Raw genomic sequence first — 17378 nt, 5'->3', positions numbered from 1 at the left:
ATGCAGAAGTGTCAGAGTGGCTGTTGTCTCTCAACACAGTACAGAGCCTTAGATGCCAGAGATCGGACTCATGGCACATCTGGACGCCAGATGGGAGGTGGGAGATCTGAATGAATTCCTGGCTATTTTAACTTTTTTCTTTTTTGCCAAAAGCACAGGTTGACGTTTCAGTAATGCTACTCAAAGCTCCCTTGCTCTATCTTGCTGGTGTGTACATGGGTGCTGTGAGTGCCTGTGCTTTGGAGATGATGAGGGGTGGCTTTTAATTACCAAAAAAAAAGAAAAATCTAGCTGTGTATTTGAGCATTTCTCGCCTTTCAGCAGACACGTGGTTTGGCATCACAAGAGTAAGTGGAAGCCTTGTAAAACGAGACACCAGTCCAAACATCTGGCCCCTTCCCTTGGAATAAAGCAAGTAGAACCTAAACCTCAGCTGCTTTTGTTTGAGGTCACGCCTGTTCTCCTAAACCTCCTCTCCTCCTAGTACGACTATCAAGCCAGAGCCAAATGCATTCACAAAGTGTGGGCAACTCTCCTCAAGACCATGGTTGTTGGTTTGTTTGGGTGTTTGGTTTTCGTTTCTTTTGGATTGAATTTTTGGCGGTTGTTGCTGTTGCTTTTTTTTGGTTGGTTGGTTGGTTGGTTGGTTTTTCGGTTTGGTTTGCCTTTTTTAAGTGTTGGTTGGTTTGTTTGTGCTGGTTGAGATTTGCTCTTTTTCGGACGGGAAGGAGAAGTGCCAATACAATCAAAGGCTCCTCCAACACTAATGCATTCACTGGCAGTACATCGGATGGGTCCCTACCTGTGACTGCACGTTGGCTCCAACCTGGGCCCCTTGGTAAGAATCCCCATTGAGAGACTGCACGCTCATGAACAAATCTCCAGAGTTTGACATGTTAAAAGAACTGGAAGAACCTGGAAAGGAAAGAGTGAGGCACCTGAATCACAGAAAGGAAAAAGATCCACCCCATGACTCTCAGCCAAGAGGAAGGAACAACATGCAAAGCAACCACAAAAACAAAACACACAGTCATGTTAGTAGTATAAAGAACAGAGCAAGCAAAACAAAAAAAAATAAAAGGATGCACTCTTGAGGTTATTCAAAGCCACATGTTGTTACAGCTCAATGCCAAGAACATTCTTCAACAGCTCCTCAGCTGGAGGAAGGATTCTTCATGCTCTGGACTGAGACAAACAAAACCCAGCCTGGAGGACTTAGACAGCCCTTTCCCTTCATTTCAGGGCATCAAAATCCTTCAGGTAGCTTTGAAAATCTCGGTTGTTGGAGGTGTTCACCCATCAGACTGCACTGGAGAAGAGAATTACCCAAACAAGCCTCGCTGCCGAGAGCAGAAGCCTTTTTGGGTCCACACTACTGTTTCTGAGAAGCTCAGATCAGGGGGGTAAGTCTACACCAGGCTGCTCTCTGCAGGGTGAGTACGTCCAGACCCCCATCCAGTTCCACGGCCGGAGCCCCGGGGAGCTCAGCGAGGGAGCAGCGCATGGGCTTTGCCTTCAGGACATCAGGAACCCAGCACTGGAAGGACATGGAGAACATCGGGAGCGAAGGCTTGCAAAAAACGTGAAGGAACTTGGGCTAGACTCCCAGCACCTGTCACGTTGGCAAGTGACTTTCATCATGACGGGCCATGAGAGAACGCAAGGGTGTCACAGCCCTCCTGGGCCAGCTGCCCCAGAAGAACAAGCTCAATAAGCGAATTTCCCACCGCATGCATCAGTCGCCCATGTTACGCTAAAAGATTTTAAAGGTGAAGACAACTGGGTGGGATCAGGAGAAGAAAAAACACAAATGAAAAAAAAATTCCGCCTTCGCAGAAACAAGAGTTTCTGCTTTCAGCTTTGAGATAACTGAGCACCTCCTCAGCTACTGAATGAGAGACACAAACCCATTATGTAACTGGAAGGTGGTGAAGGAGGGAAGGGGGTTAAAAAAAAATAAAAAGGTTTTATGGGATTATTTCAGAACTTGTCGTGCAAGATCAGCGCGTTAAGTGTGAGACAGCTCAACGTGCAAGGTTTGGTTATACACATGACGTTAGCCTTGGAAAGGAGAGACTTCAGGGGCCCAGGTCAGCTACGCTTTCAGCTCCAACCCCAGAAACACTCTCATATCTCCACTGCCATTTCCAACTTGGAAGAACTGGCAACCACAGTCCTGGTGGAATTGCCCAACTATGGCTCATGCGTACGCTCTGAGAAACACCTGGCAATCCCTCTCCCTTCGCTGGAGAGAGAAGAAACAACTCTGGACAGACCCCAGCTCTGCCTTGGAGGTGGACCAGGAAGGCTCCTCTGAAGGAAGCCACCTCCAAGAAAGGTCACAGACCAGGTGGCAGGTCTATGCTGGAGACTTCACGTTCACTAAACTCTCTGCTGCTCTCTTTGCAACTGGCTCTTTTGTCAGGTGCTGGCAATTCTCAGATTTGAAGGCAAGCAGAAACGTCACTGCTAGATACAATGCCCACGACAGTCAAGAGAAAGACTCATCTGGAGCACAGCGAGTCCTGGATCAGGAATAGCTCATTGTCTGCGCTCACTGTCATCCCTGCCCAACCCGTTCCAGACGGCAATCCCACACCGCGGCGTAAAGTCACCCGGACTCGGCAGGAGGCAGCTGTAACCATCACCTCCTCTGCTCAGCTGGCAAAGGGCTCCTGTCACTTCCCGACCTCTCAGGTTACTCGCTGTTTTAAAGGCAAAAAAACTATGGAAAGGAGCTGACAGACTGAGGAGAGCCCACCCTGAAACTGCTCAACCTTAAGCATGAAGTCGGGCACTTTTCACAGACACAATGATGCTTCCAACTGGGTTTTCTGAACAATCGCTTTGGCCATCGGCATAAAAGCACAAAGCAATAACATGCTTTTGTACTCCAGAGTGGCTGAGAACCAAGGGACTTTGCAGTTACTGCTCACAAGAAGCAGAGAATATTCTCCTGTTCTTTTAAGGTGAGCAGAAATCTTTGAGATCACACAAATACTCAGTGGCAGAGGAGGGAAGAGACTCAGGAATCCCTGAGCACCTGACAGGACTCTGCTGCAGCTCTGCCCCCAGCAGAGCAAGATTTCATCCCACCTTCCCCTGCCAAAATAAAATTATAACAATAATAACAAATAAAAATGCCATTAACTTAACTGATATTTTATAGAAACTTAACAAACTTGACCATAAAATTGAGACTGGGAGGAAGGAAATGAAAATAAACAAACAGCCAAAAACTCTAGTTCTGAAGAGCACCGGTGTCTTGGAAATCACGAGGAGTGCTGGAGATGTCACTAACAAGATATATACTGTTATTGGCACAGGGTATTTTTACAATATATGTGCATATCTAAACGGTAAACATGTCTTGCTGCTGATGCGGATGCAAAGATTAAATATGCGCATACCAATGGCCCTGCATGTATGGATGAGTTTGTATTGGAGGCGTAATTGCAGAGAGCCCTTTGCGCTGCCGCTCTGCTGCTTCAGCACTCTGCTGTCTATGTACGGGCCATGTATGAAAATTACGATGGCCCAAAGTCTCAGAGACACGGCTACGAGGGGCTGATGCACTGGGGTGGGAGAAGGGCAGGAACGTGAAGAGCGCTGCAAATTAAGACTCTGGTATCCTCCACGGAGGCAAGATCTGAGAATGCAAGTCAAATCCTTCCACTAGAGGAGGCTCCATCATAAATCTAATCCGTCCCTCTGAAAGGCTCTGTTATGAACACACCAAAGTCTTCAGTGGTCACAATTTGATCTGAGGCTCCTCAAGAACTGAGAAGTAACAACCATATTTGACTTATGAGCCCAGGAGGAAAGGGCTATGACCTCAGCATGGCAGTCCCTTGATGCTATTGTGTATAGACCAAAAAAAAAACCAACCCACACCAGAAAAAACAACACTTTTCCTGACTTGTAGCAGCGTGGAACAGTGGTTCACCTTCAGTATCTAGACATGTCATCAAATCCAAGACCTATCACCACTATGCCTTAGTGCTGAGTTTCTATCAGTTCATCACCAGCTTTAGAAAGAGCACTGGAAATGTTTAAACAAGGTATGGCACTTCAATCTTGCCACTGGGTGAAAGCCTACATCAAAACAACACCCACACAGAGACCTCTGCCACTCCTAACATTTCTAATGAGCAAAACCCACTTCAAGTTTGCCTCCAATTCAGGCACCTTGCCAAGCTTGATTGCTGGTATTTCTTACACCACTTCTCCAGTTCTTCAGAGAGCTTCTTCTCCAGCTTCTCTAATGTATTCTTTAATATTTTCAGTCTCAACTTCCACGTCTAAAAAGTCCTTTTCTCTAAAGTATCCAACAATTCAAACAGCATCAAGAATAAACAAACATAGTAATGGTGTTCATTGGAGCTGAAATCAAGCTGTCCTCATCTGCTGCCTCCATCACCTACCACCAATGAGACAGAGATCCAGCACACTGAACCACTGAAGTCAACTTTGGTCATGTATACATATTGAAGTCAACGACACACACACATTGAGAGCACAGAATTTACCCTCCCTGTAACTTTTGCTTGTGTTCCTACCATGGCCAAAGATGAGGGAAGAACACGATGGACCATGCAGCTCCTCAGCTGGACAAAGCCACTGAGTTTGACAGGTCTAGAAGCCTGGGATGACCCAGCAGGACTCTTATTCTTTTGCACTTGCTAACCAACACTGAAGACAGTGAGACCATGACCAGAGCAGCAGGGTCCTCTCCAGCGCTGTGTTCTAGACAAGTGATTGCAACAAATGGAGAAAGGCAGAGAAGATACAGCAATCAGGCCTGTGCCTGATGTAGTACATCACCGGACAGCACTGTACCCTCCATCAGCAGCTTTGTAACAAGATTTTTACAAAACAAGAGAGTGAGCAGGAATAAAAAACATCAGTTCAGGACAATTTTGGCTGCTCTGCGTGGAAGACTTCACTGGATGTCATCACCTGTGTGTGGCCCTTGAGGACTCTGTTTGGCAAAAGGGTCTGCCCACATAAAATAGCTTTCATTTGCCATGTGTTTTTTGTGCTGAGACTGTCTGGGCAATCAAAGTGAGGATGGGGAGTTGTTAGCCCAAATACACCAGGCATCTCAGCTTATTTGAACATCTGGCTGATAAAGCCCAACTGTGCGTATTCAGGATGAAAAGGTGTTTGACATTCAGGCCTGGGTGACCGAGGATGGGGGACCCTGCTCTGAACGTGCCAGATGGCCAGACAGATGCAATCCTTGCCCTTGTCAACGTGTGGCCAATCTCTTTGACTGACTGTAGCCATTCACTGATCTCCGGTAACATGGGCATCAATGCAGAGAACAGATGGGCCTGCGTAGCCACAGCAGAAATGAATTTAGCTCCTGTCCCAGGTCCCAGTGCATCCAGTTCCATCTCCTCTTCCAACACCACGGCTCTCCAGGGACAGTGTTGCAGGTCACTTATTTCTCATGACCTGTCCTTTGCCTACCCTCTTTCTTTCCACATGCCCTACAATGTATTTAAACCAGAAGATCCCAAAAATTCCCTGCAAATCCAGCCTTTGCTCAGCCTCCTTCTTCATGAAAGTCTCAGCCAATGATCTAAAACCAAAAAAATGTCCATGGTGTAAAAGGATGGGCATCAGCCATCTTAGTCCTTCACCTCTTCATCCACTTTGATGTTCCTCCCAGGGCAATTCAGCACATCCAGATGGCTCATGGCCCTTGATACCATCCTCCAAACCTTTCACAGGCAGGTTATTTCAGACCCAGTGTGTACAGGTGTGCTTCTTGCTGCTAGCACCTCCAGGACAACCTGAAGCAGGAGAAGTCACACACCTTCAGATGTCCTCAGGATGGGCTTTGCCCCACAATGTGGCGATGCAAGGATGCTTGATTGAGCTGTTACATCCCCATGGTTCAGCTGGGGAGATCTTCCCTTGCTATTCTGGACCTTTGGATCTGACTCCAGTTGAAGAAAAGAGGAAAAGAAGGAGAAGCTGTGTCGCTTTGGTCCAGGCTGATGTGGACTGCAGTAGGCATCTCCCTCAACACCTCCCTCTGCTCTCTGCCTTCCAGCCTTTTCTACAAGGGGGTGTTAAAGTCAAGAGACCCCACATGACCAGGTATTTTGAGTGAACTGTCTGGAAAGGATGATGACATTTTTAAAACTATCTGAATCTTCAGCAGTTCAAACAATAGAAGGAAAAGGGGAAAAAAACCCTAAACAAACAAAAAAGTATCAAACAACGTTCCTGCAAACCATCAGTTCCTGCAAAACTCTGCCGTATCTACCTGAGCCCTCTGAGCACATCAACCGAGCCCAAGCAGGTGGCAGAGCTCGCTCATAGGCAGCCCTGGGCGAGGAGGAGGAGGGAGAGGTGCCCCCCAGCAGTATTTCTGACCTGCGACATCTCTGCTCTAGGTAGCTCTGTGGGCAGACCCCTAGCAAGCAACACCTCCTCTGGAAAGCAGGGGGTTATGTGTAGGGACTTCTCTCCACTGCCCAACTGAATAAGCCTTCTACCACTCGCTTCTGTGCCAGCACCCAGGTGAGTCCCTGCAAGGCGTGCACCAGCTCCCCAGCACAGAGCAGGGCTGCTTTGGGAGACCAGCCAGAGACACACGCCACTGGCTTCTCCTCTTGTTTGACCCCTGGCTCTCCACTTTCCACTCAAATCCTCCAGATCTGGGGCTGCTTCTGGGGTGTGACTCCTCCGATACCTGTCACAGGCAGGGCTGAAGCAGGTCCTCACTACAGAAGCGGGTCCTGATAGCAACCAGTGTTTGCATGGTGAACCACGGGTGGTCTGCTTAACATCCAGTTTCTCCTGCTGCCCACATAATTTCCTTCCTCTAAGCTGCCTACCTGACAACAGCGAGCATCACCCCCTGGTGAAAGGGCACCACGAGCAGACACCGAGCTCTAAGGCACAAAAGTGACACATTCCCACTCACCCTCCCGCCTCTAAAAAGAAAAGCAGCACACAGATATTTGTATGGGTAACGAAGTAAATGGCACGCATGAAGATCACTTTTTTCCCCCCCTCCTTTTAACCAAATCCTAATTTTCCATCGCTCTTGGGAGCGGAGCACGAGCAGTCAGCTGAGGCCTGGGAGCATTGTTGGGTTGGTCGTCCTCGTGGTAGGGACCACACATGAACTAAAGCATCGTTCTCTAGCAGAGGAGTTGAAATCTGGGCAAAGTGCTCTGTGCCTTTGACCCTCAAAACAAACAAATGGAAACCACAGCAAATGGGCAGGGACAGGGGAAAGGGAAGGACCCATGGACTTCCCTGGATTGCACTGACACAAAGGGAAAATAAAATTCACACAGAGCACACTCTTGCAGGTGATCCAGACATTGCCATGTAAGCATTTAATGGCAACCACAACAGAAGGAAAAATCAAAGGGTAAAAATCTACCCAAAACAACCCCCAAAATGTTGTGAGTTAGGACATCCCAGAAATATTCAGTTTTATCCATTAAGGTCACTCATGCTTTCATCATTACGCAATGACATTTTTATCATATTTTTTTCTCCCCACGAAGTGCGAGCAATCCCAGCAATTTTTTTTTCACATCATTTTTCTGATTTTGTGTTTACCATCTATGCATAAAACCCCCAACCCGGCAATGTCAGTCACAAGGTCTGATCACATCATTTTTCCAACAAAAACAGAACAGGGAAGGGGAAGAGATAAAAAAGAGAAAAGAGAAAAGAGGAAAAAAGAGAGAAAAGAGAGAAAAAAGGTGTGCGTGTATGTGTAAGCAAATAAACTACCCCCTCCCCCCCACCAAACAACCCCCAAAACCAAACTCATCTCTCTTTTATTATTTTTTGAGACCACAAAAGTAAGCCAACCAAAACCAGAAAATCAAAATTGAAATAACCAGAAGGAGAGAATAAAGAGTTTAGAGGAAGGGAGGAAACAAACAAAATACGAACACTAACAACCCAAAACAAAGAAAATAAACCAACAAAAACTAACCAGCTGAATTGGGAGTTGAGGGCGAGTTAGCCTGGCTTCCATGTGCTGACACGTTGGTAGCCGTGACAGCCGTTTTGGCAGCATAAATATTGGCTTCTTCTTGGAATTTACCTATGTTCTTCTTGTACCGGATTCTCTTATTTCCAAACCAGTTTGATACCTAGAGTGAGTTCAAGAGAAGACAAAGACATTAACGCTTCGGCTCTGGCAAGTGCAGCTGGTGTGGAAGGTGGATTAGCTCAGGTTAATAGTGCATATTCTTTTTTCCCTCTTTCCCCCCATTTTCTTAGCTGTGGAAGGAAGCACCTTCTAACTGTGCATGCCATACCAGGCCCAGGAAAGGTGGTGGGAACTGGGTTTGTGCAGATACATCTGGCTGGATGGGTCATACACTATGGGGATGCTCCACAGGAACCACTATACCCACCCCATGAAAACGTCAGATGGGTTTAAAAAAATCTGAGAAAGTCAAAGGACCCTGAAATTGCACAATTTGAAAACGGGTACGTGTCATTTTGGAAATTTTTATTTGCTCCATCTCGGTCTCCCTTTGATGGGGACAGATGCCTTGGTTCCCTGACGTCTTTTCTCCTGTCTTTGGAGACGCCAGTGTGGCTTTCAGGGAAAAGATCTAACAAATTTACTCAGGCCAGGCTGACACACAAAATTGCCTTGGTAGCACTGAAGCTCTGCTTCTGATCCATCTGTGTGAAATCAGTGCAAAAGGGCAGAAGTGGGTGCTTTTCATCCAGCTGAACTCGGCTTTGTAGGGTTTAGCATGAGCTGCTACATAAACCGGGAGCTTCGGGGGTAGTATCTGGCCAGAACTGCTTCTCATGGAAAACGTCACGGTACCTCCCGAAACACCATGAACTCAGCATTCCCGAAATTCCGCTCAGTACTTTGCTGATGATAACCCTGTTCACTTGTGGGCACTGTGAACAATTTCAGAGATGACATGGGAAATATTCAACCTGCAATTTGGGAAGTAGTTCTCAGCTTCTCCTTTGACAACACTGAACACAGAGAATCAGAGGAATGTTTTCCTATGTGCAGATATCTAAGCAGAAGACAACTTCCAGCCACTGCTGACCTTGTTTGAGAAAGCTCATCAGGATGAAGAGAATGGGCAAATGTCAGAGGATGCTGCAGAGCTCCAACACCCCAAGTATTGCTTGGAGCTGCAATCTTGAGCTAGCAGATCGACCCCTTTGGTGGGACTCCAAGGACATTCTCCCTTTGCTTGCTGGTGAGAGCAAGTACATCAGCGCTCCCCCTTCCGAAAGGCCTGTCTGAGCACCAAGACGCAGAAGACCATGCTAGATGTTCATCCTGGGAAGCTCATGATTTTTCCCTCATCTTAGGGAAATTGTTTTGGCTTGGGTGTTGACAACTGAAATCCATATGCTATTATTCCTACAATGCTTTCTATCTGCACTGCTATCAGCAGCTTCTACACAGAAGTGGCTTCATCCACCAATTTGCCTGCTACTGAACTGCAGGTTTGCAACCCTGCGCTGCTGCAGAGCAGGAAAAAAAGAAAATATAACCTGCAGAAATTCCTGGGAGGCAAAAGGTAGTAACTCAGATCAGCAGCCAACCCAGATCTGGGAGAGAACATTTTGATGGCACCAGAAGCAGGTGCTGTTTGTGAGAAGCTCCATTCCACTTCTTGGGTCAACTTTCTCACTGATGACAACGTGCTCCTTCCTGGTCTTCCTACTTGGTCCTCTCTCTACAACAGCTCTTGGGCTTCAAATGCTGGAGGCAGCGGATGAACTCTGAGCGTCACTGGGAAGGAAATGGGGATCAACAGCCACCAAAATCTATCTCCATCTTAAAACTTGTGAAGCAAAGAACCTGCCTACACCTGGTCAGCCTTTGAGTTCAAATTAACTCTGCTCATGGCTTGCAGAGATTCATGCTGTCCTGTGTTCCCACTCAGCCTCAGCAAAACCAGAGACCTGGATGTGTGTTTGTTTCTGCCTTCTCTGGACGAAGATGGGAGGGAGATCCTGGAGACAGGCACAAGCAGCCTTGATGCAGCACAGGCGAAAAACATCCTATGTGCAGCACTTCTCCTGGGCATTTTCTCTTTGTGAAGGTGAAGTTGCAAGTGTGAACAGATGAATTAAAAGTGAGAGGGGAAGCATCAGGACAGCTGTAATTTTACGTAAGTGAATATGTGCTCTCATAGGTAACTCTGGGAAGAATCAACGTGTGGGTCTTCTGACCCATGGGATGCAATCAGAGTCACTCAGCAGGCGTTCAACACGGTGTCGACACCTACCCTTGGATGCTGTTGCTCCTGCTGAAGGCAGACATGCTCTCACAAGGACACCAGACGCTATCACTGTCTTCAGTTTACTCAAGTGACAAAGAGGCATGTGCCTGGCGCTGGGATGTGGCCCAAGATGGGGAATGGAATGCAGTGGGAGCTTAGAGGGAGTGCTAAGCTCACAGGAGGACAAGACTACCAGAGGCCATATAGATTGGCTTTTGGTCAGGCAGTTTGCTCCAAAAAGAGAGGAAATAAAGAAGGGCAGGCCTGAGCAGGGTATGGCTGAACGCTCCAAGGACTGACTGTGCTCCTCACAAATCCCAGCAGCACCCAGGTCAAAGCTACAGACTCCAGGAACTACGTGGCCACCTTGAATGTATGGAAATAATTCAATTTGTCTTTATTGATCAACTTTCTTTGAGAGATAAGCAAGTCAGGGAGATGTCATGCCCCGCAGTACAAGAGTAATGACAAATGACCCCGAGAAAGCCCACCCTCCTCGGGCACAAACTGTAATCATTAGCCTGCCTGTCCCAAACCCTTCTATTCCCATCAGGACCTCATCCATTCTACCTTACCAAACAAACTCTTTGCAACTCTTCCTAATGCCTTTCAATCCCTGGGCTTTAAGAATGGACTTTCAGCTCAAATGAGCTCTTCTTGTAAGCCAGCCTGGCACTAATTCCTTGAGGAGAAGACTTTGCCTCCGTGAGTCACGCCACATCATTTCTGTGTTGTTAATACCTTCAGTGCACACACAGCTGTGGTTCCATGAAGTCTTCATCCCTTCTAAATCCTCTCCCAAACTGTCCTTTTCCATCCATAGCTTCAATCTGCAAGTCTGCCATCTGCTCTCCCATCCATTTAAGCTAACTTTCACTAAACTCATTTAGTAATTAGATGCTCAACACCAGGACACGACTGACTTGTCTGAGGTCTGCAGTGCTCTTCACCACACTAAGGTTTCCTGCTGGCAGTACCCGTCTTGCCGTATTTCTGAGCTCTCTCACCTGTGAGACTGTGATGCCGCATTTCTTGGCTAGCTCTTCTTTGGCTTCCTCACTGGGGTAAGGGTTGCTGAGATGGGAATAGAAATACTCATTCAGGATTTCCGTAGCCTGTTTGTTGAAGTTTCGTCTCTTCCGCCTTAGCATGAAGAAAGAGGGGGAAACAGAAGGAAAAGGAAAGGGAATCAGTGCCAGGGATCCAGGAATAGGAATGCATATTTAGATACCCTGACTTTCCCCACTTCTCTCCCTCCTTCTCCTGCTCCTGGGAGAATGAGGTGCAAGAGACTCATGGCCAGGAAGCTCCTCATCTGCACCTTGCTGGCAACTCCTCTCTCAGCACCTCCCAAAGCAAGTTAAGTCTCCTTCTCAAATGATCCCTGCACCCTCCAGCTCACCGAAGAGTCTTAAAACTGGCACCAAGCTCTTCCACATGGGAAGGTGACTCCTGACACCTGGCTGCCCTGGCTACTGCTGCTCACTGCAAAGCCCTGTGCTGAGAAAGCAGCCACAGATATATCCTTGGGGAGGTTTGTTCCATTTACAGCTGGGCACTCTCTGTCTGCTACCTCTTCCCTCGTACCCCAGTGCAGCTGTCTCTCCTCCCCATCCCAAGCCACAGCCTCCCTGTAACCAGCTGGGGAAGTGAAATATATCTACTACGCCCTGAAAATCTGGGACAATGGAAACAGAAGGAGAAGAATAGGAACCTAGAGGGGACAGGACGGGCTGGAGGGTTAACTTTCATTCCTAAGTGAAGCGCACATTTTCACCACAAAGGTTTGCTGGAAAAAGCCACAGAATTTCCTTCTGCCAGAGCAAAGCCAGCAATGTGCAGTTCTCAAGGTACAGCTGGGAGTCTCCCCAAGCCTGAGGCTGGATGTCTTGAATTGCTGTCCCCTCCCTTGCTGAGCCACAGACAACTGAACTGTAAGGAAGGTAAATAGCCTCTGCAGCTCAATACCAGGAGACGCTGCCCTTTAGAAGGACCTGGATTCACTCCAGAACCTCAAAACACCTCTCCCAGGCTTGAGCAATACTGCACGGTGGGTGGGGAGAAAAGTTTGTGGGGGATGAACTCACCGTGCGTCCAGAAATCGGGAGCGCAGGATCATGACGGCTTCACACGTGCTTTGCTTCAACTGCATCTGGATGGAGCTGAACTTGCGGTGGATGATGCTCACCATCCGCTCTATCTCCTTTGGCGAGATAGGTCGGGTCCGGCTCTGCTCACGCAGCAGGTTCATCACGTGGGTGGTGAATTCGTTGCATGCCTGGGATGGCAAGAAAAGCAAAAGAAGCCCCAGGATCGGAAGGTCATTCGATGGTGTCAAGGACAGTACAGGGACAACGCTGCTAAGGAAGGGGACGCAAGTGGAGGCCTCAATGGCTGGGGCTTTTTCAGGCAGACCCAGAGCAAGGGTATGCTGGCTCTCGAGGAAGAGAGAAATTTCTCCCATCTGCCAAGCACAGAGCATGAGAGACTCCCAAGAAACACGTTTGAGAAAAGCAGGAGCCAATTTCTTTGCTCTCAGGTATCATGGATGGAGCTGGGGCAGCCCTAGAACTCATGTTTTTCTGGATGGGACTGTAGAAGCTATAGATGTATCTGAGGAGGACCATGAACCTTTTGACCCTCTGTCCTTCCTCCAACTGTCCCAGCTGGACCCCAGCACCACGTGTCCTGCAGAACCCCGTGTGTTTCACAGGCACAGCTCCCAGATTGACACAGCCCTGCTCCGCACTGTTAGCACATCAGTTAAGAAGTAAATAACGATAATAATTAAAGCCTGAGTGAGGTAGGAGCCCTGACAAGTAAGGGCAAGCAGGTAATAATCCCAATTAGTTTGCTGCTGGCACAGCACTGTCTGGCTGCTCCTGCTGTCCCCATGCTGTGCTGTGAGGACAGGGCAGTGAGGGGAGCTGGGGGAGAAGGGAGGGATTTTGAGGCTGGATAAAGTTCACTTCATTGCTCTATCCCCCATCCCCATGAGCATCTTGCAGGCACGACAGGATCCTCTGATTTCCAGAATAAATCCCTGAAAACCAGGTTGAGAAGAGCACTGGGGCACTGATGGCTCAAGAAGCTTTGGTGCTCCTGGGACACGAGCAGATGCTCAGGGACAATGTCCTCAGGTCCCACCCCATAATGGGGAAAAAGGGGCTAGCATGGGAAAGAAACACAGATTTTGTGGACTGGCAACATGGGCATGATTTACTATCTCCCACCCCAGCGTTCCAAGCTGAATCCCCACCCATGAACCAACAAGAAGCCCCTCCGACTGCCCATCTCCAACTGACAGCTCCATCTCCCAGGGTGAGCAGTGGCTACGGGAGCTCTCAGCCGGGCGCCTCTTTGTTCCCAGATACCCAAGCAATTTCAAGTCGTCTTCTCTTGGCGTGAAATAAAGAGCATTAAAGGAAAAATTGCCAGTGAGCTGCCACAGCAGCGGCCAGATGCCATGAGAAGGCAACCACTGAATTCCCCCAGCCACCAAAGGCTAAACCTTAAACCAGAGACCTGAAACCCTGCCTGGTTCCTGGCCACAGAGCCCATCCTACACCCAAAAAGGAAGGGATGCTTTCTTGCTCGCACTCTACAAACCACAACCTTGGGGTAGAAACCACGTTCATCACACGGGCAGGCCGCATGGTGGCCAAGAGAGGTCTGCAAAATATCTGGGAGTGTTCGAAAGAAACTGGTTTTGAGTGTTGGTCTGTGAAGCTTTTAATGCAATTGTCAGTGTTGCCAATAGCTGAATTCATGACACAAATAGTTTTTCCTTTTATAAGAATAATTTACCACAAGAAAAAAAGACATTTGTTTCTTTATGTTTTCTGGTAAAAGAACTTTTCAAGCAGAAAAAATATTAAAGGAAGATTTTGATTCAAGCCTTGCTTAGAAAACTGCCTGCACTGAGGCCAGCACCTCAAAGAGGACTCCCTGTTCATAGCACAAATTTTTGGCACTATATGAGGGGAGGAGCAAAAAGCAAAAATCAAAAGGCAACCCACGCTGAGCCTATTCTCGCGGCACATTCCACCGCAAAGCCCCAACCCTCCCAACCCTCGAAAAAGCACGTTTCCATTCCAACACCAAGCAACAGTTTGCACTTGCCTGTACGCTCCTAACAATAGATGTCAGTAGCGACCCAGGCTGTGCACATCCCCGCGATGCTGGCACCGGACCGCGGCTCTCCCGGCTGCTCCGGCTCCCACCAAACCACCACCACTGTCACCCTCGGGCGAGCCATGCCCTCCGCCACGAAGGAGCCTGTTACCTGCTCGTACTTCTCCAGCTCCGTGTGGTAGATCTGCCGGATCTGGGAGAGTTTGGCTCTGTAGTCCGAGTGCTCCACCGAGTTGTCGGAGCCGGCTCCTCCCGATGCGGCGGCAGCGGCAGCAGCGGCGGCCGAGCCGCCTCCTTTTTCGGGGCCCGCTACCCCCTCGGCCAGGAGCATGTTGTCTAACCGCATCAGCTGGGGGTCCGTGGGCTCCTCCTCTTGTGCTCCCCGGATGCTCAGCACTGCAGGAGAGACAAAAGAGGAAAGGCTGAGTCGGACCCGGGGTTCAACTCAGGGAAGGGGATGCTCATCCCAAGGTTGGATTGTGGGGGCTCAGTCCCCATCATTGGGGTTTTTCCTCCTTTCCGAAGGGAACCCCAACAGGCAGGCAGCATCCTGGTGCTCCACGTGCTCGGCACCAAGCGCAACTCCTCTCCAGCTCCCCTCCTTCCCGTGGGGAAGAAGTAGGGCAGAACCAGCAGAGAGCTCGCCCCAGAGGTAACCCAGAATGCCACACTTTGCATGCAAATACACAGCAAAACTGCTAGAAACACCAACCGAAAAATCAATAAATGCACCCATTCTTGCTGCCAGAAGTGAAACAGACCAAATCCTGATTCGAGCACCGGATGGGAAGTCCAAAGTCTCTAGCCCAGACCTCAGCTTGCCCAGGGGTCCTCTCATGTCACCTAACATGTCATTTATGGCCTAATCTTGCACCATTGGCATCAGTCATAAAGTCCAGATGGCAAAGGCAGATGAAAAGAGTACAGGGCTGACTGTGCCTCAGTTTCCCCATATTTAAAGACAGACAGAGAGGGCTTGCAAGGCCACTCTTTCAGCCATGCAGTGGACAAACAAGCCAACAATAAAGTATGAAATAAAATTTATTCTTTAGAAAATGCCTTTTTTTTTTCTTTTTAAGAATCCAGTCATTCCAGTGAAGTCTAAACCATACCAAGAAAAGGCACGACAATAAATCAATCCTCCCGGAATGACTTGCCAAGGAGAGAATTTTCCTCCCCTCTTTGTACTCCCCGCCTCAATTATTGCATCGAGTAAAAGCTCTTCTCCTGCAAGGGCTCTCCTGGAAAAAACACATGGCAGGGAGCATCCTGACCACTCCGGGCTGGTTTGGCAAAGGGGCACATCCCAGGTGTGAAGGATGGAGGTGCCTTATGTGCCCCCCCAAGGTCTGTGTTTGAACACAGAAGCGTAACCCAAGATTTCTGCATGCACAAACACAGGTGTGCACAGCTGCAAAATAAACAAAACAAAACAAAATAAAATACCACCCCTGCCTCCAAGCACACACTCATGCATTCCTAGAGCTGGGTAATGTTGTGTGGACTTTAATAAAGCTGTAACCGCTTGCACCCAAGATGAATTTGACTCCCCAAATCCGCAGCGCAAACGAGAGTAAGTGATTTTCCCCATCATTAAAAAAAAAAAAAATCTAAAACGAGTTAGCATTAAGAAGTAAAACCAGAGCAGCTAAAAAACCACAGAGTATAGTCTTCTTCATCCTGAAATATGATAGAGAAGGATATAGCTGTCATCAGTATAGAACTGACGTTAAAGACCCTGTTGAGAGGTTTGGCTAACACTAAAAAGAGCCTTTTTTTCTTTTAAGCCTCAAACTCTACCGAAATCATTAGCTTCAGGACTCTGGCATTTATTGGCATTTTTGTGATTAAAACATTCACTGCCAACACAGGTGGGAAGGTCAGGGGGGCAGAAAACATAGAAAACAGAAAATTTGTCAGTAAGATGAGATAACAATAAATAATTCCACGCCAGGGAGGTTCGTTTCTGTACGGAGGGATGGGGGCACGGTGCCAAATTTGGAGCCGGGTGCCAGTCGCCGAGCCCTGAGGAGATGGGTCCGGCGTCCCCCCCACCGTGGGCGGCTCCCACGGCTCAGGCTTCACCCAGAGAACAGCTTGGGATCACAGACTGAAATAAGAGGGTAAAAGTAGCCACAATCCTTACAAGAGAAGAGGAAAGGGGGAGAAACAGGGGAGAAACTTGCTATATAAAAAAAAAAAAAAATAAAGATAATAAATTCTTGTTCTTCCAGGAAAAACAAACAAACAAAATCCCCCAACGCAACAAAACCAACAGAAACCAAACCAAAAAAACAAGACTACATTAAAGCACATCAAAAGCTCAAATACAAATGGAAAGCAACACAGGTAAGAAAAAAAAAAAACCACAACAAAAACACAAACAACAAACTCTAAAAAACACGTGCACTAAAACCCAAAAATGACAAAAACAACCCTAAATAAATAAATCAAAAGCAGAGTTGCCAAAACAGGTGCATCTGGATTTCAAAAGGGAAATATTTTTAGATTAAGAATCTCAGGAATCATTGACCTGACAGGTAGGCACAAGTGATTAATTAGTTGATGTTTAGAAAGCTGCTTCCCAATGAAGAGCACTGTATAGCCTGTGAGCTTTGCGATGGTGCGACACGCAGGGCCCAGCGCCCGCTGGGCGCATTCGCATCCCGAGCATCTGATGGACGGACACGTGTCCCCGCATGAGAGACCTGAAACCAGCCGGGGTCCATGTGGAGACGGCCCGGGCTCAGCATAACGCTAGGGAGTAAATAAATGGAAAGGCCAACGTGTCTAAGCAGAACTGATGCTGCCTGTTTATCCCTGGAAGGCTGCGCTCAGCCCAAGAGAAGATAAAATGGTTATTTTAAAGCTCCTTTTTTATCTTCCTAGTGCCGTCCCCAGCTCCATCCTGCCAGGACGCCTGGGGTGCCAGGCTCCTTGGTGGCTCCGACACCCCAAAACATCCCCTTTGATGGGATGTGG

General features: G+C 48.1%; 1 protein-coding gene across 5 annotated transcripts in view; it reads right to left on the bottom strand.

The window, feature by feature from the left end:
- Positions 1 to 17378, bottom strand: part of PBX1 (PBX homeobox 1) — a 127077-nt gene that overhangs the window by 11470 nt on the left and 98229 nt on the right. For 3 of the 5 annotated variants that reach the window (XM_082054042.1, XM_082054046.1, XM_082054045.1), the window contains 5 exons: positions 14548 to 14792; positions 12350 to 12540; positions 11270 to 11405; positions 7979 to 8138; positions 803 to 915 (listed from right to left, as the gene is read on the bottom strand). In XM_082054042.1, the coding sequence (XP_081910168.1) occupies positions 803 to 915; positions 7979 to 8138; positions 11270 to 11405; positions 12350 to 12540; positions 14548 to 14792 (845 nt within the window). Of the gene's footprint in view, positions 1 to 802; positions 916 to 7372; positions 7639 to 7978; positions 8139 to 11269; positions 11406 to 12349; positions 12541 to 14547; positions 14793 to 17378 lie in introns of those variants that run through there. The other 2 variants (XM_082054043.1, XM_082054044.1) reach the window with 2 other exon arrangements.

Source organism: Streptopelia decaocto (genome assembly GCF_964273445.1).
Source record: "Streptopelia decaocto genome assembly, chromosome: 5".
In the NCBI taxonomy this organism is placed as follows: Eukaryota; Metazoa; Chordata; class Aves; order Columbiformes; family Columbidae; genus Streptopelia; species Streptopelia decaocto.
This window is presented reverse-complemented; position numbering and strand designations above follow the sequence as displayed.